Source organism: Pempheris klunzingeri, chromosome 21 (genome assembly GCF_042242105.1).
Source record: "Pempheris klunzingeri isolate RE-2024b chromosome 21, fPemKlu1.hap1, whole genome shotgun sequence".
Taxonomy (NCBI): Eukaryota; Metazoa; Chordata; class Actinopteri; order Acropomatiformes; family Pempheridae; genus Pempheris; species Pempheris klunzingeri.
Window position 1 is genome coordinate 17,425,679 of NC_092032.1, and position 25,324 is coordinate 17,451,002.

A 25,324-nucleotide genomic window follows, 5' to 3' on the forward strand; every position below is an offset into this window, starting at 1 on the left:
ATTCTACACCTGTTGTACTCATTACCCATAATGCTCAAATCAATGCTGCCAAACACACACCAGTCTTCAAGCTGTCTGCATATTCTCCCTACCCAACTGTTTAAGATCTTCTCTCTCTTTTCTTGGACAGAAAGTCAAGTAACAACATTCCCAGTCTGAACCTGAAGCCCATCAAATCTCTCTGTGTTCAGAACAATAGTGTGATTCATTGTCTGTTCTGTATTCAGCGGGCCTTACTGTCATGATTAGATAGTGGATGTTCCAACCACCACAAACGTCTCCACAATAAAAATCTTTCTTTTTAAAAAAAAAAACACAATTATGTAAAACACATTACTATAAAAATTCCCCCTGCCTGCCACATGCATGATTGTAGTTTTTATATTTTAACAAATCTGGATTCAAATCATCCAGATCACCCAGAAAGCTTCTTCTTCTTCTGTTTCTCCATCTGTCTCTCTGATCTGTAAATCAGTTTGAATGAAAGTATTGTGTTCTTTCACCCTCCTGTGATTCTCCCCCTGAGGGGAAAGAGGGCTGTTGCCTTTTTCCTCTTTTATTCCTGGATTCATCTCCGTGCTCGAAGGTGTGGGCGCGCTTCCTATTGTTAATCCATGCTCCTCTCAGGCGCTTGAATGAAGTATTGTTCAGGCTGTGTGTAGGCGCCACAATCAGCAGTAAGACAAGGGCGTGATCCCCCACCACCTTCCCACTGACAGCTGGTTTTCTTTAGAGTCCATGGGTGACCTCCAGGCTGCAGGTACCTCCAACTGTGGGCTGCGCCATCTTTTGTAAAATACGGCATTTGCACGATTACAGGGCTCGATACGATTCTTTCTAAATATAACTCACACACACAATTGTAAACATCCAGTGCAGCTTCAGTCTAATTGTCCAACCAATAAAGTTAATGAAACAATCCCAAATCTCTACATTACTTTACACACTCGCTGCTTGTGGACAAAGCATTTGGACTGCTAATCCGAATGCAGTTTGCGGCTGCTTCCACTGCACCATGTAGAGAGTAGATCAGTTACAGCTGCTGGAGCTTCATTAGGCTGAGAACCAGACAAATTTGTGAGCTCATATTTCAGACAGATTTCCATTTGGCCTGGCCGAGGTCGGGTCAGTCATAACCGTTCACCTACTATGGGGGGGTGGGCCTGATATGTTGCGACGCTGATGCTCTTTAGCAAACTACCAAGATGGCTGTTGCAGATGATCAACTAGCACGTCGGTATGAAATGAACTGGAGGATATATTTTCTCTAGAAGGACAAACGACTGCATTCAAAGCTTTCGTTGATCAAAAAGATGCCGTACTTCCAACACTCAGCACTACGTCACATGTTTCATCGCTCTAATTGGTTGTTGGTCTGTCCAATTGCATCCAGAGGCATTTTGGTTTCTGTTTTTGAATGTATTCTTTCCTCTAATCTTTCAGCTTCTTGGATGCTTCTTAGGTTTTTCTATACTTACCATACTTCTAGGTTCTGTAGCAAACTCTGTTGTCACAGTTTCTCCCCCCTGGTCCAGCATGGGAATGTCACCACAGACACCAGATTTAATACGCTACAGAGAGATTTACCTGGTGGTGATGGGCTTATTCAACATTCGCTGAGCTTCTTTTTGCTGAGGGATTGATAGTATTTGATGTGTATTTATGTGTAAAAGTCCAGCTTTAAGTTCTGTCTACCTTAGAAAGCATTAATATAATGCCTTTTATTTTCAGTTTGAGTTAACATGCTGCTGGCCCCTGAGATGTTGGGCCTCCACCATGACTTCTTCTTGTTTGGGGTCTTCACCACTGTCCTGTTATATTCATTCAAATAGTCAGTGTCTTCCACTCCCCACTATCTCTGTACACTAACATACTTGTTATGCTGATCCTAAGCTCTGTCACTGTGTTTTCTGTCTAAAGGACATCAGCGATGCAGTGAGCAGTGTTAAATGTCTGCACCTGGGCCTTGGACTGTTCCAAACACCTGCTACAGCAAAGGAGGGCCTTTTATGGGGAGACTCTGTTTGTTTGTGTGCTTTGCTAGTTTTGCTTGTTTACTTTAGAATTTTTTTTTTTTTTCATAGTTCACGTTGAGTTAGCAGCAAACTGTCTGTCCAGTGTTAGTTTGTGCTTAGAGTTTCGTCCACCCCTCGTTTGTTTGGTTGGTTTGGCCAGCTGGTATGAATGTTCTCTGTTTGTTGTTGGGGGACTTCAGTTTGGTCTTTGTTAGTGTCAGATGAGTCACTAAGTCCCGTTGCAGTTCAGTTTGCTGTATTTTTAGTTCAGTTCTATTTTGCTGACCTCTTTTGGGGCCCAATTTAGTTTTAATCCTGCTGCTCAATTCCCTTACAGGCACAAGTGAAAATCTTAATCTGATCATTATTTTTTTCAGTTAATGAAGTGGACACGAATGTCTTCACCAATTGTTTATGTCCATACTTCCCTTCATTCTTGTTATATTTCACCAAAAATGTCTCTTTGTGGAGCTACAGGAAATATCAGAGGATCACCAAGGTCAGGATTCATCCTCTCAGGACCATGAATGTCAAAATGTCATAACATCTGAAACATTTACAAAGGGGCAAAATACTGAAGAAAACACCACAGAACTTCAACGTTTTTGTTGAAAAGAGAGGAGGGAGAAAAGCTTGCTGGTGGCATTTTCATCTGTGCTCACACGCGCACACACACACACACACACACACACACACACACACACACACACACACTGACAGCTAACTCACCCAAAAGTGCTGTGTCACTGAAGTGGAGCAGTAACATGCTGCAGTCCTGCTCCGCTCCACTGATCAGATAATGTTTAGTTACCCCACAGTAAAAATGAACTAAGGCTGACACTTGATCTCCAGTGGAAAAACATGCAGTAGTCTTTATTGCCCCCTTGTGGTCAATGTCAACTACTTAATTATCTAGATGCCAACACTCTCTCTCTCTCTCACACACACACACACACACACACACACACACACACACACTGACTGCTGGGCGGTGAATTTGAGGAATGGCTTCTGACGTAAGACGTAAAATGAATCCAAACAAGACAAGAGCAGCCTCAGGGCTCAGTGTGTCTTTACATGTCTGCAGTGTGTGTGTGTGTGTGTGTGTGTGTGTGTGTGTGTGTGTGTGTGTGTGTGTGTGTGAGAGAGAGCGAGAGAGAGGGAAGGTGTTTGACCAGTTTGTCAACCTGAATCCAGAATTTCATACGAGAGTCTCCTGTATAATTTCACATAGACACATACTCATGCATACACACACACATGCACACTAACACGCACACTAACACACACACACACACACACACACACACCAGATAAAGGCTAATACTCTGTCCAGGAACTGTCTGGACCTGCATCCTGTAATACCAGCTGCTGCCCTCCAGTCATACTGAGATAGAAAAAACACACATACTCAATAGATTTATACACCAAAAGACAGACAGGCAGACAGACAGGCAGGCAGATAGACAGACAGACAGACAGACAGACAACACTGTTCGTGATTGTTTATTATCTCTACTGGTATGTCTCTTCCCTCCTCCCTCTCTGTGGGGGTGTGCCATTATTTGGTTTTCTGTCTCCCGCAGGCTGACCTCACATTACATTTCAGAAATTCTGATTTCCTGAACACACTTTGGCCGCCTCACGCACACACAAGCTCACGCACCTGACGCCACAGACGATGCTCTTGTGTAAGAGACAGGTGGATACTGGAGGGGTGAGCGAGAGCAACTGAGGACAGAGCAGAGGAAAGACGAGAGGAGCAAAGACTAGAGAAGACAACGCTGAGACAAGTTGGGAAAGATACTTCAGACTTGGACTTCTGAAGGACGGAGAAGACGGGAATGATGGGGAGACATGTGCACTGTGTGACCAGAGTGAAGAGGACAAGTCCTCCTCCATAGGACTCACACTTAAACCCACAAAGACTCTGCAGGTGCTTTTGAAAAGCATCAGGTAAGAAGTTTTAAGATTCCTTAAAAACTTTTAACTCCAATAGTTCAGATAATCTGCTAAATCTGGACACCACACATGAGAGTAGAGCAGAATGATTTTAAAACTTTGTGGGATGTGAAAGGTTGTGGATATTACATGCAAATAGGTTGGATACTTGAAAGTAAAGTTAAAAGACAGTGGAGGGTCAGGAAGGAGTCACAGTTCTTGAAATGTCTCGGCGCTGCGTTGAGTTCAAAGAGTGAGCGTGAGACTGTGGGAACTGGAGGTAAAGAGCGACAACAGCAGCACAGCTTCTGTGTAGCCTGGAGGCTTCAGCAGCTACTGTTTCTTTTTCTGACGTGATACACAATACCTACGACAATAACATCCTAACGGCTACGTACAAATGCTGTTTCACATGTGTGATCTGATGGTTTAGGCACAATTTGAGTTTAAGTACACTTAAACATTACCCAGATTATTAATATTTGTTTCTCATGGATCAAAGTAAACTATTTATCTTATCTATAATCTCCGGCTCAGATACAGAACTTTAATCCATCTTCTATCGAAGCTTTCAGATAAGTGTTGATCAGATTAGTCTGGGAACAAAAAGATACTGGGGTGGAGTGAAGAATGATGCAGGTCAACATTATTATAAAGCGTGATGATAATTAGTATCTGTGTGTGTATAATGTGATAGAATGACACTACTGCCACCTACTCCAACCCTGTAGATCTACATTTTTTTTACTGTGTAATTGCAAACACTCCCTTTATTACAACACACTGCAGATACTGTGACTTTTATGTCTATAAATGTGTGCGTGCACATGTGGTAATTAGTATTACTTAATGTGCAGGACTGAGGTGAAGGTAAAAATAGGGCTAACGGAAAAGTATGTCTGAACAAATAGTGAAAGCATCTCCTGCCAGTCAAAACATACATATGAGAATAAAGGAGGATTTTCTAATCTAAAAAAATTGTTTCATACCTTTGTTTTTAGGTGGTCAACCATTTGACTTAGCATTAGTATTTTACATTCCTATTATGCCTTCTCATGTTTTATCTTATAGTTAAAAAAAAATGTCTTTGCCAGTGTTACACCTGTGCTAACCAATATTTTTAAATAATCAATGGATCAAAATACAGTGTAATGTGAAAGGAATCCCTCAGCAGCTATTGTCATGCAACTCTGTATAGGTTGCATGACAATCGGCTAAAGGTTTCCAGGGTTTCCTATGATATAATATAATATAATATAATATAATAAAAACAGACAAATATAATGGAAATTATGAATGTATAAATAAGAGCCTTGTAAGTTATTATAATGACAAAGTTTCTTAAAATAACGACTTAGTACCTCAAATCATTATTAAAATTAGTTTTCTCACTATAATGGCATACAGGATCTTTTTCCCATCACAGTGGTAGAAAAGGGCTTCTATATAAAACAGAGAAGCAAAAAGTGAAATAAGTGAGGTTAGTATTTTCTTCCTTCCTCATCTGTGCCTTTTGGAGCCTTCATGTTAAACCGTACTTGATGTAATGTGGTGTACTGTAAGATCTACTTTTTACGAGCATAAACTGAGATGTATCAACGACAAAAAGAAACCTGCAACAATAACCTGTAAGTTATGAAGGTGTGAAAGCAGTGAACTGCAACCCAATCTACTGTGTCCACCCCTGCCCTGCAGCCAATCCGCCAGTGTGGACAAAGCAAAGGGATAAGATTAGATCGTTTTAGTTTACTGGCTGTAAAGGAGAAATTCTGTGTAATCCCACGAATGACACAATGATACCCTGTGATCATATCAACACCTAAAAACACAGCCTGCATTGGAAGGGATATATTTTGAATATTTGAGACAGCCACAAATGAGTGATAGAGGAGAGGAAGGTGTGTAGCTTCTTTTGAACTTCAGTCACCTTGTGTTTGCAGGAGGATGCGTGGCCTTTGCTTTGCAGGACATTGGAGGTGGACACATCATTTCCTTTTAGTCATCTGGCTTTCGCTGCTGGCAGCCGCTCCACCTAAAGGTATAAAAACGATCATTTCAGCATAAGGTGATAATACGTCAGTGCTATCTTTAAACCCTAAGAAGCAGCAAGTTCTCCCTTTCTTCCCCTTTGTGTTTTTCTTTAAGTATAGCAAGAAAAGTTCTTTGGCTCATTGGTTTAACACAACCATTGAGACTATTCCTGCTTTCATTGCAGCTCTGCTGTGAAAACCTTTCACATTTGTTCTTTTTTCAAATATTTTTTCACCCATTCCAGCGCTCGGCTATTTCCTGGGAGACACTAAAGCAGTTTTAAATGGCTGTGAGGACCACTGGACCCTGCAGGGCAGGGCCGCCCTGCCGCTGCTTCTTCAGATGACTGTGTGTGTCGACATCCGTGTGGTCGTCCCCGGAGCCTGGGTGGCCTTTTCTTACAGCACGGCCCACGCACCCAGACCTGATCTGGGACTGGAGGGAGATGATGAGGCGCTGTATGGGTGGTTGCTGAGGGTCAGACACCGATTTCCTCTCCGGCTGTTCCCAACACACTGGCACAGGGTGTGTCTGAGGAGGGATGTACAAGGCAACTCCTTTAGCCTGGAGGTAATTCATGTGGCCTACTAGTGTGCCCAGTGGTGGAGGAAGTGTTCAGATGCTTTAATTATGTAAAAACAATAACCACACTTTAAAAATACTCAATTATAAGTAATGCCTATATCAGCAAAATGTAAAGCATTAAACATAAAGGAACACTGTGATTGTTCTAGTATTAAATATGTCATATCATTACCTAAATAGTCTGTAATGATGTTTCATATTCAATAAGCTCATCATGTTAATTGAATCTGTCAAATAAATGCAAAGGAGGAATAGAACAATCAATAATAAAATGTAAATACTCAAATTAAGTACAAGTACCCCATATTTGTAACTTTAGGACTTGAATAAATGTATTTAGTTGCTTTAAACTATTGATTCTGCCATGAGGTCGACACAACGCAACTGTGTCTGCAAAATTAGTTTGTTTACGCAGTTCAGGAAGTTTTTCTTGCTAAAATACCTCACATTGTGGGTGAGGTTTGGAGTGACAGACAAACAGGCACAGAGTGCAGTGTGCAGTTAACCTGAATAGACTGAACAGACCATACATGAAAATCACTGCTGTCCTGCACTTATTCTGTCGCTACTCTAAGCGGAAAAATGCTAATCGACTATTTATGTGGACTTAACAATAGATAAATGTATAACCTTTACAATTTGGGCAAAGTGGGACTTCTACTTAATCAACATACTGTTTATCTGTCAGCAACACAAGCTGTGTGAATGTTTCAGGTGAACGGGATGATGGTGGCGGAGAGGACGGTCATCGCTCAGGCCATCCCCCCCTCTGGCTCTCTGTGGCTGGGCTGCCGTCCCCGAGACCGACCCCCAGGACCCACGCTCGGACAAGTGGAGCTGTACCTGTTCCGCATGTGGGGGGACCTGAGAGACCACGGCCTCTGTGAGGACGGCTCTGTGATTGGCTGGAACGCTCAGTACTGGGGCCTGACCAGTCCCAGGGCCAGACAGAGAGACCCCAACCTTCTGTGCAGTAAGACCGATGTGCCTGAGCTCACCTGTGAGCTAGATGTAGAAGTTCTGACTTTGTTCGAGCTGGGCTCTTCTGCATGAATGTCTTTCCTAACTAGTCATTAATCACATTTGTATCAGAATGTTTCCACCTTTTCATCATGGAATTCATGTAAAGTGACTTTTTATGCATGATTTAGCACTCATGAGATCATTTCTTGTGGCTCCTGGGAGCTGTAGAGAAAACTAAAATACTGTTCTAGATTTACATAAACCCTCGTCTACACACGTTCTGTAGCTGTGCATGTTCATAGAGCATGTTGCATGGTGAATGTTGCATGTCTTCATGTGTCTTGTAGACCACAGACGGTTCAGACGTGTGGCACCTACTTACAGAAGCACTACTGATGGTGTGTATTCAGTTGATTTCCACATTTACATGCATGTTGCGTGTGACTGTCCTGTTCATTTGCATGTCTGCATATTAGCAGATAGCCCAGAGGAGGGGATGGATAGAAGTTCACACAAAGAGAATAGAATGATTTTATAATCCATTCAAGACTGTAAAAATGTGTTTGTGCTCATCTAAACAAAATAGGAAGATTAAAAGCTGTGACAGTTACCATAAGGCTACTAATATAAAGGCTTTTGAGCGACACAGTGGCACAAAAAGTCAGTGTAACAGATTATGTGTAGCACCAAGAGAGAGAGAAGGAGAGATTTGAAAGTGTACACCACACTCTTAACTTACATCCATTGTTTCAGCAATCACAACTGGGTTTGGGCGGTTGTTCTCACCTCCAACTGGTAAGCAGCACTTACAGACAATAATAACCATTAAAAATATATCTCTAATTAATCTAATCTCTAATTCGGTGCTTCCTCCTCATTCTTATATGACACCCGTTCTCCTCTTTCTCTTTACCAGAAGTGGCATCAACTACAACTACCTCAAGTCCCGTCATAGCAACACCTGTCACTCCCATGAGTAACCAGACCTCCGAGGTCACAGGTGAGTCATGCTGACAGTAGCTGCATCCCAAATCTAAATACACTCATTCTGCACAGTGTGTACTACTTCACCATTTTGTACTAATAGGAAATGATACAATATGTGTGTCACTGCCAACTAAACACCACAAAGACATCAAAATGTTTTCCTGCGGTTTGCTTTAAGGCGGTTAATTACATAATTTGTTGTAATATCTAATTATAACCAAACACATCTGGAGGATCAAGCACACTGTTCCACTTAGAGACAAGCAATAACCAAAGTTAATGCCTTAATTGTCTTCCTTGTAGGGTCATCACTAGTCAATTGTAACATCAGCCAACTCTGTTCCAACAAAAGTAAGACGTGTCCACCTTTTGTCCAATCAGAGTGTTTTTATTAAGGCATGTTTGTGGGATTACAACTTCATTTCTGTCTGCAGACGCTTACTTTTGGATGTCCATAAGTGTGGAGGCCACAGGGGGCAATAAGACCGAACAAGATGTCTACAACTTGGTGAGACTGAACATTTCTCCTGGACTAAATGTCACTTTGTCACAAACAAGTCTTCCCAGCGAGGGATTAGTTTGAAGGAGCAGCACATTCCAACCCTGTGATGCACCTGAAATTAATTTTGTTTTGGACTGCCAGCCATTCATTGGTGTATAACACAGTGAAGTTAAGAAACCTGGGTCATGTGTCAGCAATGCTACCTCACTGACCTTTCACAGTCCGGCCCTCCGTCTTCGCTTCCAGTATAAAAGCTGTGAATCATATCAGTGTGTGTACATTCAGTTCACTCACCAAGTAGGTCAGAAACACAGGCTCTAAAATCATACAATGGGTTTTTGGCTGTAACTGCTGAGTTTCAGCTTTAAAGGATATTGAAAGTGTTTAAATTCATAATGGATGAGCTACATGGGAATTATGGCCCATTTTATACACAGTCCCTCCAATTTATTGATAGAATAGAAGCACAATGAGACAAAATGCAGACAACACAGTTAAACACATTTTAGGGCTAAACTACAGGTGGAAATGTGGTGGTTCCAATTGTTTTGGACTGTAACTAACTAATATTTTCTTTCTTTCTTTTCTTATAATAATATTTACCAGTTATTTTCTTTACCAGTCAATTGATTGTTCTGTCTATAGATTGCAAGAAAACAGCTAAATATGTCACAATTTCTCACAGTCCAAAGAGACCTCTCCAGATGTCTTATGTTGTCCAACCAAGAGTCCAAAAGCTGACGTTTTTCACAAAATGACTCAAAACAATTATTAGAAGGACTAAAAATGAATCAACTGATCATTGTAGCCATATTACTTTATAATGATATGAGTTAATTTTTAAGATAAGTGATATTATTACTGTGTCTATGCAATAAAAACAATAATTCTACTACTAATAATAATAACAACAACAACAACAATAATGATGACTAATACTAATGATAATAATTCTAATAATTATAATACTTTTTTCAACATTTTGGCCACTTTTGACTATTAATTTTTTTTTTAATCATGAGTACATCATCTGCCCTTTTTTAGTTTACTTCAAATAGAGAATACCATAAAGTGACCTTATCATTGTGATATTAAAGTGCTGCTTCTGGCTGTTTTCAGATCAGACTCTGACTCCAGTCAGTTGCTGCTCTGAACTGTTTTGGTCAGTTCAGGACAAATCTAGGCCGACATAACCACTGTCGTTAAAATTAAAACAAGTTTTACTTTCAGGAAGCTTCAAACCAGAAAGTAACATATTGTGCACGCCACCTGAGCTGACTATGTCATTCATCAGTAAGAGGAACTCCATCAGTAAGAGGAACTCCATCAGTAAGAGGAACTTCAATTCAAAGAGCTATTGTGAATGATTCTGAATACTCAATTCAGCAGGAGGATTTGGTTTTAACATTCAGGAGACATACCAAGCCTCTCCAAATTATTCAGTATTACGACCATATTTAAAGACATTATGTGTAGAATTTCCTAATAAGAGAGGATGAATGTCTGAAATACATACGGTCTATAGAACATCGACAGCACCAAGTCCACCTGGTGTTGTCTCTTTTTTATACAAACAAAACAAGACATCTACAAGTTAAAACTGAAAGTCAGAACTTCAGAACCTCAATCGCTGTTTCATTCATACAAATCCCAAAGGGATGGAGCAGAGGGCAAACACAAGAAATCGTTTGTCACAGTCCTGATAGTTCAACTGCATGTGTGCAGCTCCCATCACCTCCTACACAGTGTCACCATCTGTCTGCCTCTGTCTCTACATCTTTCACTCAGGTGTCAAATGCGTTTGGTTGCAACAATAACAGAAGTGATGCAGGAGATGCTTTCTGTGGGAATAATAGACAACTTCAGGTTAGTCTGTCCCAGAAAAGGGCAACATTCTTTCACTTTTCACAATAAAATCCCTCTTAGAAGGCATGCAAATGAATGCAACTTCTCTCCCTCCCTCTCTGTCTCATTGCAGTCTGTAAAAGTGAACTGCCTTGCAAAAACGAACATCAGGTAACAGCATGTCAGTAGGTATTCTGTATGCATATACTTCCGTTTGTACTTTCTCACAGTGGCATGACTACTTTGTTTCCAGAGAAACAACCTGTGATGTGCTGTTGCAGCTCAGCGTTAGCCTCTCAGCGTGCACACTGCAGAGTGCTGGAGTCTCTGCACTGCAGCAAGCTGGAGACAAACAAATACAAGCGAAAATTATAGGAGAGGTGGAGAGAGTCGGTGAGCATGTGTCTACCCTACTGATACTTCACATAGTACTGTTTACTCAAAATGATAAGCCTGCATTATTGTAAACAAAACCTAAACTGCACCAGAAAAATATTAAAACTTTGAGTTCAGTGTTAGTTTGTGTTTTTAAAATAACCATCAGTTTTGGGTGCCACCATGTTCTACATGTATGCTCACATGTATGTTTCCTTTAACACCGTGGACCTAAGATTTTATGCATATGTGCATATTTTGCAAACATGCAAAAGGTGCCCACGCTTGGATTTAATAAACAAATTCATACAAATACAGACTTACTTGTATATATATATGTACAAAACACCAAGAGGAACACTTGACACCTACATATTGTGCATAGACATGCAGACAGGTCTAACTGTGTGTGTATGTGTTTGTCTTTGTATAGTTATGTGAACAAATGTTGGTTTTATAGCAGTGTTGCAGGCACATTTCTGCATTGTGAGGACATTTTGCCTGGTCCTCTCAACTTCAAGGGGCCATCTGAGGGTTGAGACTAGGCCTTAAGGTTAGAAATAGGTGAAAGTCAGGGTTAGGGTAAGGTTTGGGGTTAGGCATTTAGGTGTGATGGTTAAGGTTAGGGTAAAGGGCATGGAAGTTTTTTTTTTTTTACATCAGTCAGTGTCCTCACAACACAAATGTGTGTGTGTGTCTATTTGTGCAACCTCAACTTAAATCTAAATGATGTCCTGACTTTCAAAAAATGCCCCTAATTTCAAGGTAAAAAACTAAATTAAAGAAAAGTCTCTCAACAGAGGCTTTGATAGAAGTGCACAAACACACAAACATCACTGACATAGATTCTCTAGCCCTGAACCCCCGACTCATAACTGCATCCCTAACTCTAACCCCAACATAAACCTAATTGTAACTTCAACCCAGACTCCACATCTAAACCCTCATAAAGCTCTTTGAGGAAGTAAAGATATCCAGAAATATCCTCACTCACTAAACAAATATCGCCGTATAAAGCACACGCACTGTATTATTTGCTCACTTATGTTCATTTTGTTCGCATCAGGTCGAAATCTGTGTGAGGATGTGAAGCCATCCAGTGGCGGGTTTGTAAGATGCACATCCACGTCTCCCCTGGATGATATTTGTCAGGCAAACAACCGTTCTAAGCTTACATGGTGAGCGGCACCTTTGTTTTCCTATCAGTGTATATTTGTACATGTGCACACTCTGTATCTTATCTGTGTTTATTCACAAGCTCCCTCATAGAGCCCAACTCCAGCCCAGCTTCACAAACTAACTCTGACTCCTGCAGCGGTGAGTGTCAAAAACACGGATTAAATTCATCATAATTCCCTCTTGCTTGTGCTGCTGTAACCATGTTTGTCTGTTCGTCAGGTGAAACGCCTCGCTTTTGTGACTGCACTGCTTTTTGTAATTCTGCAAGTAAGGGCACAGCCACAGTGTTGCTATCCTGTCTGTCTGTGTACTTTTGTACCACAGTGTCATGCAGAAATTAGTTATGCATCCCCACAATATTCAATTATTTTTTAAACTGTAAACATAGTCTCAGAACATGGATGTTTTATTACTTCAGCTTTGTTTTTTTTTCACTCCTCAGGCCAGTTTTTTGCCATAAGAATTAATATCAACAGAGCTTCTGTTAGAATTAAATCCCTAAAACAAATGGTATGTATAGCACAGTTTGACTGATGCATGTTTCCTATTCTATACATGCTATGTACTGACGCTCTACACTTATTTGACAGTTGTCACAACTTAGTTTATCCCGAATGTGTGATACAAGGCCAAGGTAAGTCTCTATCTACTTTGAATCAATTACAGTTCATGTAGACCATATTAAAGTTGCTAGTGTTACTGGATTGTGTTTTAATTATCTAAACAATCCTGAGTAGACCAGATGAACACTAATTCTGTAGCAAAATAAAATTTATGCAGAATATTGACGATTTTTTTTTGTGGTGATAATCCACACATGGACAATTCTCTGTTTCCAGGTCAGAGTGCAAAGCTTCAGAGGTTTCAAGGCACTACCGGGTAAATCTTGGAGCACATAACACTTTGTTGCTAAACCAACATGTTCCAAAATCACATTGAGCTAGAGCTGTTAATCATGTTTCATAATTATTGCCCTTCTCTAGAGTGCTCATCTGGAATGCCATAGGAAACGACAGAGGTAGACATATTATACTTCCTGTTGTCTATAATGTGCACATTATCTTTTCCGCACAACAAACAGCCTTTAAAAGAAACTAACAGATACCAATCTATAAAGCCCATTTTGAAAGAGGAAGTACACACACACACACACACACACAGTAGCACACTGTTCATATTGAATCATAAAATCTAAATCCAGGAATGCACTATTGATGGTTATGTATTTGCTGATAAATACTAAAAGGTGTCTAAAAGGTGTATTTTTAACCCCATTTGCTGTTGGTCTGTAGGTTGCACAGCTGCATGGTGATACTGGAGATGTCTGGACCTGTGGATGGTTGTGTCCTGAATAAACTTGTGCAACAAATGATAAACAGTACCCCCGGCATAACAGGAAACAGGCCACTCGCTCACATGGGTTAGTCTGCAGCTTTAGGTTTTCTTCTGTTATAAAACCTCTCTTATATATGAATCTATTTCTATAAGTTATTATTGACGGTACTATGTGTGTCCTCAGTGGTTTGTGGTCCTCCTGGTGTGCCTGTCAATACTCTGTTGACATCCAACCTGACCTGGGTTTCCAGTGACCTGCAGACCTCTGATATCTGCCAACCTGAACCCACTCTGCTTAAATGGTACATTTATGAATCATTCCTATGGTGGTGGCTTTAGAAAAGAGTCCGGGTTTACTGTCATCCATGTTGTGTACACCGATGTACTTAGAGAGGACACTGATATTGAAGTAGGATGGCTGTTTTTGTTTTTCCCCCTTTTTCAAGTCTTTGTGCTAAGCTAAGCTAAGCTTAGCTAAAGTTAAGCTAAGTGAACTAAAATAACTGGCTTCCACACAGACTAAAGAGTGTCGTCCATCTTCACATGTAATCAGCAAGAAAGCATCATTTCCAAAATGTTTTACTGTTCATTTAAAATGGTTTGCTGTCAGTTATTTTATCTGTGAGACCATTTCCCTCCCCATTATGGTGATGAGGTTTATCCCAATTTATATGTTTATTAGTAAAATTAGTGGAAAGTAAGGACACACTATTATATGCCATACGACTTATTGATAATACTATATATAACTATTTCATTTAATATGAGCTATACAATATTTTTCTTTGTCTTTTCTTAGTGATGCAAATGAGACGCTTGCTGTGCTTCTGACAAACAGCTGCCCTTTGGAGCCTCCCACCACCAAGCAAAGCACAACACGGCCTTCCACTCTGACCAACAGCAACATTACTACAGCTTCTGAAGCATTTCCACCATCTGCGACCAACACTACTGAGCAAACTTACACAACAGCTGAAAATACTCCAGCAGTTCATCACACAAATGCATCACAAGGAACTACTCCACTCACAGCAATCAACAGGACACAGTTCTCAGCAGCACAAACAGCACAACCTGTCCCCCAAACCAGCTCACTAAACATGACTATGACCGCTTCTGATAGTCCTACTGCACAAAACACAATGTTGTCTGATAATGCAACACTGTTGAGACCCACTGGAAATACAACACTGCAAAACCCAACCACACCACACTACAAAACAACAAACATTAAAACATCCTCTGTCAGCTCTACATTACAAATCACTCCAACTACCCTCAGTGAGTCAACACTTCAGACAGCTACACTGTCTCCCAATCACACAAAAGACTACAACATAAATACAGCTGTTACAGTTACGCCTTCTCCAGATGATACGACATTGCACAATATAACAGCAGTGAATAACATCAGAAACCAACACAATGGTACAATTACAACAATTAACACAACAATTAGCACATTTACAACTTCTCCCAGTCACACAACAGAGCACAATATAATTACAGCTGGCAGCTATGGAAAACAACCCAATAGTACAATTACAACTACCAGCACAACAGTTAGCACATTTTCACCATCTCCCAATCACACAACAGTGTACAATTCTCCAAATCACACAATGGTTAATAATGTCACTACAGTCTCTAACAATTACACAGCAGCTGAGAATATAACCACAACTACTGTATCTCAAAACAAAACAGCCACAGACAATGTGACGACTGCAGCCAGTAAGGAAACACAACAGAGCACAACTGCCCCTTATAGCAACACAACAATGTTGACTGCTGCTACACAAGTTAACAAAACTATTAACAATGCAACAGCATCCATTAAAAACTCAACTGTGGACCACAATGAAACTACAGGAATCAGCTTCAACCTGAGCTCAACTGCCAGCACTTCAACCGCTGTCTTCAACCTGACAACTAAAGCACCAGGGGTCAATTTAACAACTACAACCACCAACACTTCCTTCGAACATAATGCTACAGCTTCAACCACAACAGCGTTCAATATAACAACTGTCAACAATCACACAACAGCCTCTAACAATTACACAACAGCCTCTAACAATCACACAACAGCCTCTAACAATCACACAACAACCTCTAACAATCACACAACAGCCTCTAACAATCAAACAACAGCCTCTAACAATCACACAACAGACTTTAACAATCAAACAACAGCCTCTAACAATCACACAACAGACTCTAACAACCACACAACGGACTCTAACAATCACACAACAGCCTCTAACAATCACACAACAGCCTCTAACAACCACACAACAGCCTCTAACAATCACACAACAGCCTCTAACAATCACACAACAGACTTTAACAATCAAACAACAGCCTCTAACAATCACACAACAGCCTCTAACAACCACACAACAGCCTCTAACAATCACACAACGGACTCTAACAATCACACAACAGCCTCTAACAATCACACAACAGCCTCTAACAATCACACAACAGCCTCTAACAATCACACAACGGACTCTAACAATCGCACAACAGCCTCTAACAATCACACAACAGCCTCTAACAACCGCACAACAGCCTCTAACAACCACACAACAGCCTCTAACAATCACACAACGGACTCTAACAATCAAACAACAGCCTCTAACAATCGCACAACAGCCTCTAACAACCGCACAACGGACTCTAACAACCACACAACAGCCTCTAACAATCACACAACGGACTCTAACAATCAAACAACAGCCTCTAACAATCACACAACAGACTTTAACAATCAAACAACAGCCTCTAACAATCACACAACAGACTCTAACAATCACACAACGGACTCTAACAATCACACAACAGCCTCTAACAATCACACAACAGCCTCTAACAACCACACAACAGCCTCTAACAATCACACAACAGCCTCTAACAATCACACAACAGACTTTAACAATCAAACAACAGCCTCTAACAATCACACAACGGACTCTAACAATCACACAACAGCCTCTAACAATCACACAACAGCCTCTAACAATCACACAACAGCCTCTAACAACCGCACAACAGCCTCTAACAACCACACAACAGCCTCTAACAATCACACAACGGACTCTAACAATCAAACAACAGCCTCTAACAATCGCACAACAGCCTCTAACAACCGCACAACGGACTCTAACAACCACACAACAGCCTCTAACAATCACACAACGGACTCTAACAATCAAACAACAGCCTCTAACAATCACACAACAGACTTTAACAATCAAACAACAGCCTCTAACAATCACACAACAGACTCTAACAATCACACAACGGACTCTAACAATCACACAACAGCCTCTAACAATCACACAACAGCCTCTAACAACCACACAACAGCCTCTAACAATCACACAACAGCCTCTAACAATCACACAACAGACTTTAACAATCAAACAACAGCCTCTAACAATCACACAACGGACTCTAACAATCACACAACAGCCTCTAACAATCACACAACAGCCTCTAACAATCACACAACGGACTCTAACAATCAAACAACAGCCTCTAACAATTACACAACAGCCTCTAACAATCACACAACAGCCTCTAACAATCAAACAACAGCCTCTAACAATTACACAACAGCCTCTAGCAATCACACAACAGCCTCTAACAATCAAACAACAGCCTCTAACAATCACACAACAGCCTCTAACAATCACACAACAGCCTCTAACAATCAAACAACAGCCTTTAACAATTACACAACACCCACAAACAATTATACAACAGAGTATAATATAACTACAGCTCAAAGCAATAGGGACTTACACACTAGCACTCTAACAACTACTAACACGACAGCTAGCACATTTACAACTTCTCCCAGTCCCACAGCAATGTACAATGTAACTACAGCACTTAACAATAACACAACACCCGTTAACAATTATACAACAGACTACAATACAACTACAGCTGACAGCAGTATGAACATACATAATGGTACAATAACAACAAGTAATGCAACAATAAGAATGTTTACATCTTTGTCCAATCACACAACACTGTATAATTTAACTACAGCCTCAAACAATTACACAGCACAGTACAACATAACTATACCTGAGACTGATAAGAATTTAGACAATGGTACAATTACAGCAAGTAACACAACAGCTAGCGCATTTACACTTTCTCCCAACCACACAATGGTGAACAATGTAACTACAGCTGCCAACAACCACACAGCAGGGTATAGTGTCACTAAAGCAAACAACAGGACATTACACAACATTTCCATTACGAGTACGGTTCACACATTTACACCTTCTCCCAGTTACAATGTAACTACAGCCGACACATTTACAACATCTCCCAATCACACAGCAGTGTACAATGTAACTACAGCAACTAACAATTACACAACAGAGTACAATGCAAGTACTGTGGACAACAACAATAACCTACACAATGGTACAATTACAACACATAATGCAACAGTTAGAACATTTACAGCTTCTCCCAGTCACACAATGATGAACAATGCATCTACAGGCTCTAGCAATTACACAACAGCTGATAATATAACCACAACTACTGTATCTCAAAACAAAACAGCCACAGACACAGTGACAACTGCATCCATTAATAAAACACAGCAGAACACAACTGCTCCTTATGAAAACACAACAATGTCTACTGCTGCTAGACAAGTTACTGAAACTATTAAGAATTCAACGGCATCCACAAAAAACTCAACTGTGGAAAATATGACATCTGTGGTCGACAACGCCACTAAACCCACTGTAGCTCCACTGAACTCCACCACAGCCTCCACTGGCATCAGTCCCATTATTGACCACAGTGAAACTACGGGAATCAGCTTTAACCTGAGCTCAACTGCCAGCATATCAACCGCTGACTTCAGCCTGACAACCAATGCACCAGAAGTCACTTTAACAACTACAGCAGCTAACACTGTAGTAACCACAACAACTACACCTATGCATCCTCCACCTGTGGCCCAGATTAACATCACTACTGCAAAGGTTTCCTTGACTCCATCTACAACAACTCTCCAAACCAAAACCCCCACCATCACAACCACAGCAAAACCTGGTATGTACAGTTACACTTTAAGACAGCAAATAAAGCTTTTTGGTTTGGTGGATTAAATTGGCTGGAATAGTTTGGTTCTCTGGTGCAGACTATGGACCCAGTGATAAATGCATCATAGCAATAGGTCTACTACTGGTTTAGTTTCTTAAGGTGCATGGATGGATTGCCTTTCTCTGCAGCAGCTCCAACTGAAGATCTAATAGGAGGAGTTCTTGGTTAACTTTATCCTTTGCTATGATGATTAATTTTTACCAATAGGATGACCACAATGCTCAAATAATTCATTTATATGACATGACAATTTGTTATTCTCCTTGCCAAGGTGCTGGAATTACCCCCACAACTATTGCCGAGACAAGAACTACTAGCCAAGAGACAGAGGAGGAACAAGCAAATGAGCTGCTGGATCAAACACAGAATGCCTCTCAGCTGAACTCCTCTCAGGTGAGGCTACTCATCTATCAAAGAATGCATTGTTAGAAAACTTGTTAATGTTCGTGACAACTTTGTGATAAAAGCCATTTGAATATGTTGCTGTCTGTAGCAACATATCTGTAGGAAATACTATCTTCAAGTGGAAATCAACAACAAAATCCTTGAACCTGATCGATCAATAATACTCAGACTACAAACAGAAACCAGAATCCTTCTGATGCAGAAATCTTGCCAACACATTCTGCATTTATAGGCAGATATCTGTTTATAGAGATGTAGTTTGGGTTCATCATGAACCTTTTAAATGCAAGTTTTACTCAACCATTGTGCCACTGGAGTTTATAATCTGATGGATGTTGTAGGTGGCTCAGTTGGCGGAGCAGTTAGAGAAGCTTCTGGAGGGCCCTACTGTCTCTCAGGCTATGGGGCAGAAGGCCATCAACGTCATCAGCAACCTGATGGAGGGCAACTCAGAGGCCCTCTCTACATCTGCCAACAGGTACAACACGCACGGCCCCTCGCCCCCCCACCCCCAGACAAATGTTCATACACATTTGATTTTTCCTAAAATGTTTCGTTCTCTCTCCTGTTGACAGGCTGATCCGAGTTGTAGATGATCTGGGTCTTAAGCTGGTTGTCACTGGCGACAGAGGGGTCCTCACTTCAAATTTGTTGATCCTGGCAGTGAGGACAGTTGATGGGACCAACTTTCCAGCAACGTCTGTTGACATTTTCAACACTGATAATGTCCAGGTAGCCCAGATTTGAATTCATACATCTGGTCTCATTGCATTTTACATAACATGTGCCTCATCCATGAAACACCACCACCAATAGTATTTCCACCAGCAGAACTTGAAGCTCCTTGGTATGAAATTTAGCTGTTCAATATTATATAATTTCTTTGTGAATGAAACACCCCCAGAGGTAGCAGGTAGCCTGACATGGCAATTTAGATGATACTGATAATCAAATCTTGCAAAAGTGCACCCACTCAGGCTGGAAAGAAAACTTTAATTCAGGTTTGGTGAATCCGATTTGTGACACTTGTATAAGTGAACCCAGACAAAAAAAACAAAATGCAAATACTGTCACCAAGTGACAAAAATGTTTTCTTTGAAATGATGTCATCCTTTATGTTAATATCAGTGGCCTGTTTGATGCAGGTAATTGATGATTTATACGGTAACTTATCTTTTTGGCATGTTTTTATTGTTGTATATGTACTATAAGGTTAAATGAATAAGATAAATTTAAAAATGCCTGAATTTAAATAGATAAGGGACAAGACTGAAATCAGGAAGTACCAGACTGATCCCTTAGCCATATGCTAACTTTTTGTTTCGTCCAGCTCCGTGGCCTCAGCAGATCCCGGTCCAAGAGGTCAGCGTCTCCTCTGGGGTCGGTATTCTTGCCCTCCTCCCTCACTACGGGACTCAGTCCTGAGGAGCAGCAGCAGGCCAGCAGGGTCCAGTTCACCTTCTACACCAAATCTGCCCTCTTCCAGGTACATTACAGAGGATTTACCTGTGTTCATTCAATGATTTATATGTAGCATTTTTTAAATTGTTCCAATGGATTAAATTAACATTGGTTTTTAATTCTAAGCCAGGTCTGGATCAATAGAAAATGAAACAGCTGTGACATGTGTGATATCAGACCAGTAACTGTGATGACATAAAACACAAACCTTACTGTAATATCACCTTCCTTTAAAATGCCTCCATCTGTCTCCTTGCTTTGCAGGATGCAGCATTAGATAATCAAACCCTTGTCAGTCCAGTCCTGGGCTCCAGTGTGGCCAATCTGTCGATAAGCAACCTGACTGAGAACATTCAGTTTACCATCCGAAACATCAACCCCATACATCTGAGTGTAATTTTCTTTTTCTTTATCATGAACCCCTATATCCAGAAAAGAATCAACATTACATGGTTGGACAAAAAAATGTTAGCCTTTAATTGTTTGCTATTTACTGTAAGGATATAAAATACAGAATAATTAAAAGCCACAATAGGACAATAAGAGCTATAACTCATTTGTAAACATAAGAAACTCATTTTTCACTGAACGTTTCAAAATGAAAGGTTATTTAAAGTTCCCATGTGACGCTTTCGTTATTTTATTTTATTTTTTTTTTGCAGGCAAACTACGTGACCTGCGCATTTTGGGACCTAACTCAGAACGGTGAGTGCATTCATGCCAAATTGAGTTGGTTAAGAGCCAAGATGTTAATATTCCTGATGGTTGTTTTTCTGTTGTTCAGGTGGCGGAGGAGGATGGAGCTCTGCCGGCTGCTTTGTTGTCAACGCCACACCAGAAGACACCACCTGCAGCTGCAACCACCTCACGTCCTTCGCAATACTGCTGGTCTGTGTGTTTGTGTGCATGTCTGTTTGGTATTTTATTCTGACAGTAACAGTATCAATTACAGCATGTATATAGGAACTTATATGAACAACTAGAATCTCACCACGGTTAAAGTGGAAACAGAAATTATAGGACTTTGTCTTAATGTTATTGCTGTTAACTTTATTTGTGTGTGTGTGCTCTGTCCTAAATGCAGGATTTGTCCGGACAGGGAATAACTGACCGTCAGCAGGCACAAATTCTCACTTTCATCACCTACATTGGCTGTGGGATCTCTGCCATCTTTCTCGCTGTCACTTTACTGACATATCTTTCATTTGAGTAAGAATCTGTCTTTGCCAAGCCAAGACTACTTAAATCAGAGCTTTATTCAAGGAACCTAAAGTTCTTTCACTAACAAAATGTCTCTGAACAGAAAACTGCTCCGGGACATTCCAGCTAAGATCCTGGTTCAGCTCTGCCTGTCCCTCCTCCTCCTCAACCTGGTCTTCTTGCTGGACGGCTGGCTGGCGCTCTACCCAGCGATCGGCCTGTGCATCAGCACCGCCTTCTTCCTGCACTACTTCCTGCTGACATCGTTCACCTGGGCGGGACTTGAGGCCCTGCACATGTACCTGAGCATCATCCAGGTGTTCACTCCTTACCTCAGCAGATACATGCTCAAATTCACACTGATGGGCTGGGGTGAGTAAACACTGACATGTCAAAACGTTTGACTGAGGAGTTTATAAAGTGTTGTCTTTAATTTTATTCACCACAAATGTATGAATTATTATTTACATTTACACCATTGCTTGTTTCTTGTCTTATTGAATCTATTGAGATGGTTCTGGTCCTGGTCTTTGCAGGTATCCCTCTCATTGTGGTGATCATTGTAATATCAGTGGACAAAGACAACTATGGTGTGGTCACATATGGAAAATACACAGACGGCACGTCAGACGACTTGTAAGTTCCTCCCAAATCTTAATATCGTTTGAAAACACAGGTTCGTTTTTTTAATCACTAATCACTCCATAATAGATCAGCAGTACAAGACATTCCCTGTAGCCTGGCTGAATGTGTGTTATCATGGACATATCTGCAGATATACTACATCTTTTCATAGCAGTGGTACAATGTGAAATGTATTAGTTCAACATCCTTTTCATTGACAATAAATCAAAGAAAAAAACCCCCATAAGAGTCAGATTTTGCTAATATTTTTCCCCAAACTGTTTTGCAGGAGCATTTAAATTGTAAAACTTCTTTTAGTTTACTCCTGTCGTTAACATATTTGGCCACTAGGGGGCCACCTGCTGGACTATGCACTTTCTATGTTGCTGAAACATTTAAACAAAGCCTTTTCTCCTCCTGCTTGAGTAAATGGAACAGAGATATCCAGAATTTTCACTTAAACCCTTTTCTGTCCTCCTCAGCTGTTGGCTGCGTAATGACATCGCCTTCTACGTGGGTGTGGTGGCCTACTTCCTCCTGATCTTTGTTCTGTGCCTGCTGGTCTTCATCGTCGTCATGGTCCAGCTGTCCCGGATCAAGAAGCAGAACCCCCAGAACCAGTCTCCGAACAGGGGAGTGATGACAGACCTGCGCAGCATCGCCGGCCTCATCATCCTGCTCGGTCTCACCTGGGGGTTCGCCCTGTTCGCCTGGGGGCCCCTCTACTTACCCTTTGTTTACCTTTTCTCTATATTCAACTCTCTGCAAGGTGACTTTCTGCTCCAAACTACGACACCAACATTGTATGAGATTATCAGCCATATACAGATGTATCCAAAAGGCTATTTTCTTACTATTTAACTTGTCCTCTGTAGGGTTCCTTGTCTTTGTTTTCCACTGTGCTGTAAAAGAAAATGTTCGCAGGCAGTGGAGAACTTACTTATGCTGTGGGAGGCTTCGATTGGCTGAAAACTCAGGTGTGTTCTTATACCTCCGATAATAATAAAAATACTACATACTACTGGCTTATTCAGCAAACTTTTAATAGTCCCTATTTGCCAAAAAGTAAACTAATGTAGGCTAAAATAAAAGGTGTAACATTGTAACGCATAAAACTAATAACATATCCATTAATATGAAGTGTTTTCATGTTAATATTAATGTGAAATAATACAATAACAATTAAAATGTTAATACAGGAATCTGGCAAATTATGAAAGCCTGTTTTTTAGTGAACAAACTGACATTAACTTGGTCATATACACTTCTTTGCAGAATGGAGTCGGACGGCCACCCAGAACAACAGGAATATGTCGGATACCACAGCAAACACCTCAGCACGTCACTTCACCTCTCGCAGCTCCTCTGTCATCAGCGATGGCACCAGCAGTAGCGGTATGTTCACAATGTCTGACCTGCATTTTTATACAATTTCCTACTGCATACAATCGTAATAAAAGTGTTTTGGTCCCCTGCAGGGTCTGTCTTTGTGGACAGCGGAATATCTGACAGCTCCAACAGCGATGTTGTCCTCAACGAGCTTCACAGACGAAATCTGTCACTGTAAGGAGAGGCCTGACAACCGCGTCAAGCGTTCATTTGCAATTACAATTATCTACAGTAAGAGAGCTGCGAGGACGGTCAGAGATTAGTGCTCTCCTGCAGCTCAAGAAAACAATGAAACCAATCAGAGGACTAGATGCTCACAGGGTCTCAAGAAATCCCATGTGTTACACAAGATGAAGAAGGCCTGGAGAAGTGAGACTGAAGTGTGTTTGGCAAGGAGGAGATCAGTATGATGCTTGAATGCAACAAATGAAAAGTGTGACTTGACTTATAATAGTGGGAGGTGTACAAAAGGTTTGTTTCTGACTGAAGAATTAAATTATTTCACCGTTACAGGGCTGACTCAGTGTTTTGAGAGCTTGTTTCCGGGCTCTTAGAAGTACCGTCAACATTAAATATGATGACAACATCATTTTGAGTCTGTGAGACGGGTTGTTGCATATTTAAGATCCAAAACTGCATTTATTTAGTAGCCTGTTAACGCTGTTAACATTGTATAGATTATTGTGAGGCTACTTTGCTCTCTTTTTGTTCACAAACATAAACTGTAAAAAAAAAAAAAAGGAGATATTCTCAGTGTGATTTGCCTGTTGCCAGACTCTCTTCCTTTAGTAGAGACAAGGCGGATTTAAGGAAATTTACCAAAACGTAACCGCTAGATCTTAATACGACTTAATTTATTACAAGTTGATCATATCTATCTCTGTAAGAGTATTCCTCCTTTAATGGGAGGTGCTGCTTTATTTTGCTGCAGTACAGTGTTGATGTTAGGCTTAGAGATGTTAGCTACTCATATACTGTAAATTAGATGTTTTTTTAAGCATGAAATAAATGAAGTTTCTTGCAGGATACTGGAGCATGATCAAGAGTGACAATTTATTTCCTGCTAAGTGTCCTTGTGCAAGAACATGTGCATGCCATGAAAGAGGAGATAATAAAACTTCAACTCATTACGTGTCCAGTTTGTCTTGTCTGTTTTTTTGGAGTTTCACATCTACATGACATCTTTACGTCTTCAATCAAAGCTCCACAACGGCAGAACCCAACATTTATGATCCCAGCAGACTCACCTCACTTCACAGTGCGGTGTAACCTTCAGCAGAGTGGCTCACATCCACCCAGCGCCTGTTCAATCGCAGCCTGTGAAGGTCGGCCTCAG

The 25,324-nt window shown here is 40.8% G+C and overlaps 1 protein-coding gene across 1 annotated transcript; it reads left to right on the forward strand.

The window, feature by feature from the left end:
• Positions 1–3,696: 3,696 nt before the first annotated feature.
• adgrg2a (adhesion G protein-coupled receptor G2a) lies at positions 3,697–24,607 on the forward strand. Its single transcript, XM_070853357.1, has 41 exons — positions 3,697–3,732; positions 3,892–3,971; positions 5,897–5,994; positions 6,232–6,557; positions 7,287–7,545; positions 7,883–7,933; positions 8,289–8,330; positions 8,452–8,535; positions 8,826–8,873; positions 8,957–9,030; positions 11,003–11,040; positions 11,123–11,262; positions 12,311–12,422; positions 12,503–12,561; positions 12,643–12,690; positions 12,866–12,933; positions 13,407–13,441; positions 13,725–13,843; positions 13,943–14,060; positions 14,558–15,186; positions 15,631–15,861; positions 15,976–16,073; positions 16,308–16,457; positions 16,602–16,661; positions 16,770–16,940; positions 17,085–17,144; positions 17,397–18,883; positions 19,227–19,302; positions 19,656–19,792; positions 19,890–20,046; positions 20,645–20,800; positions 21,040–21,168; positions 21,438–21,480; positions 21,560–21,663; positions 21,860–21,984; positions 22,079–22,347; positions 22,512–22,611; positions 23,082–23,368; positions 23,475–23,576; positions 23,875–23,994; positions 24,078–24,607. The coding sequence occupies exons 1-41, from the start codon at positions 3,697–3,699 to the stop codon at positions 24,164–24,166; spliced, it is 6,615 nt and encodes a 2,204-aa protein (XP_070709458.1). The 3' UTR covers positions 24,167–24,607.
• The last annotated feature ends 717 nt before the right edge of the window (positions 24,608–25,324 follow it).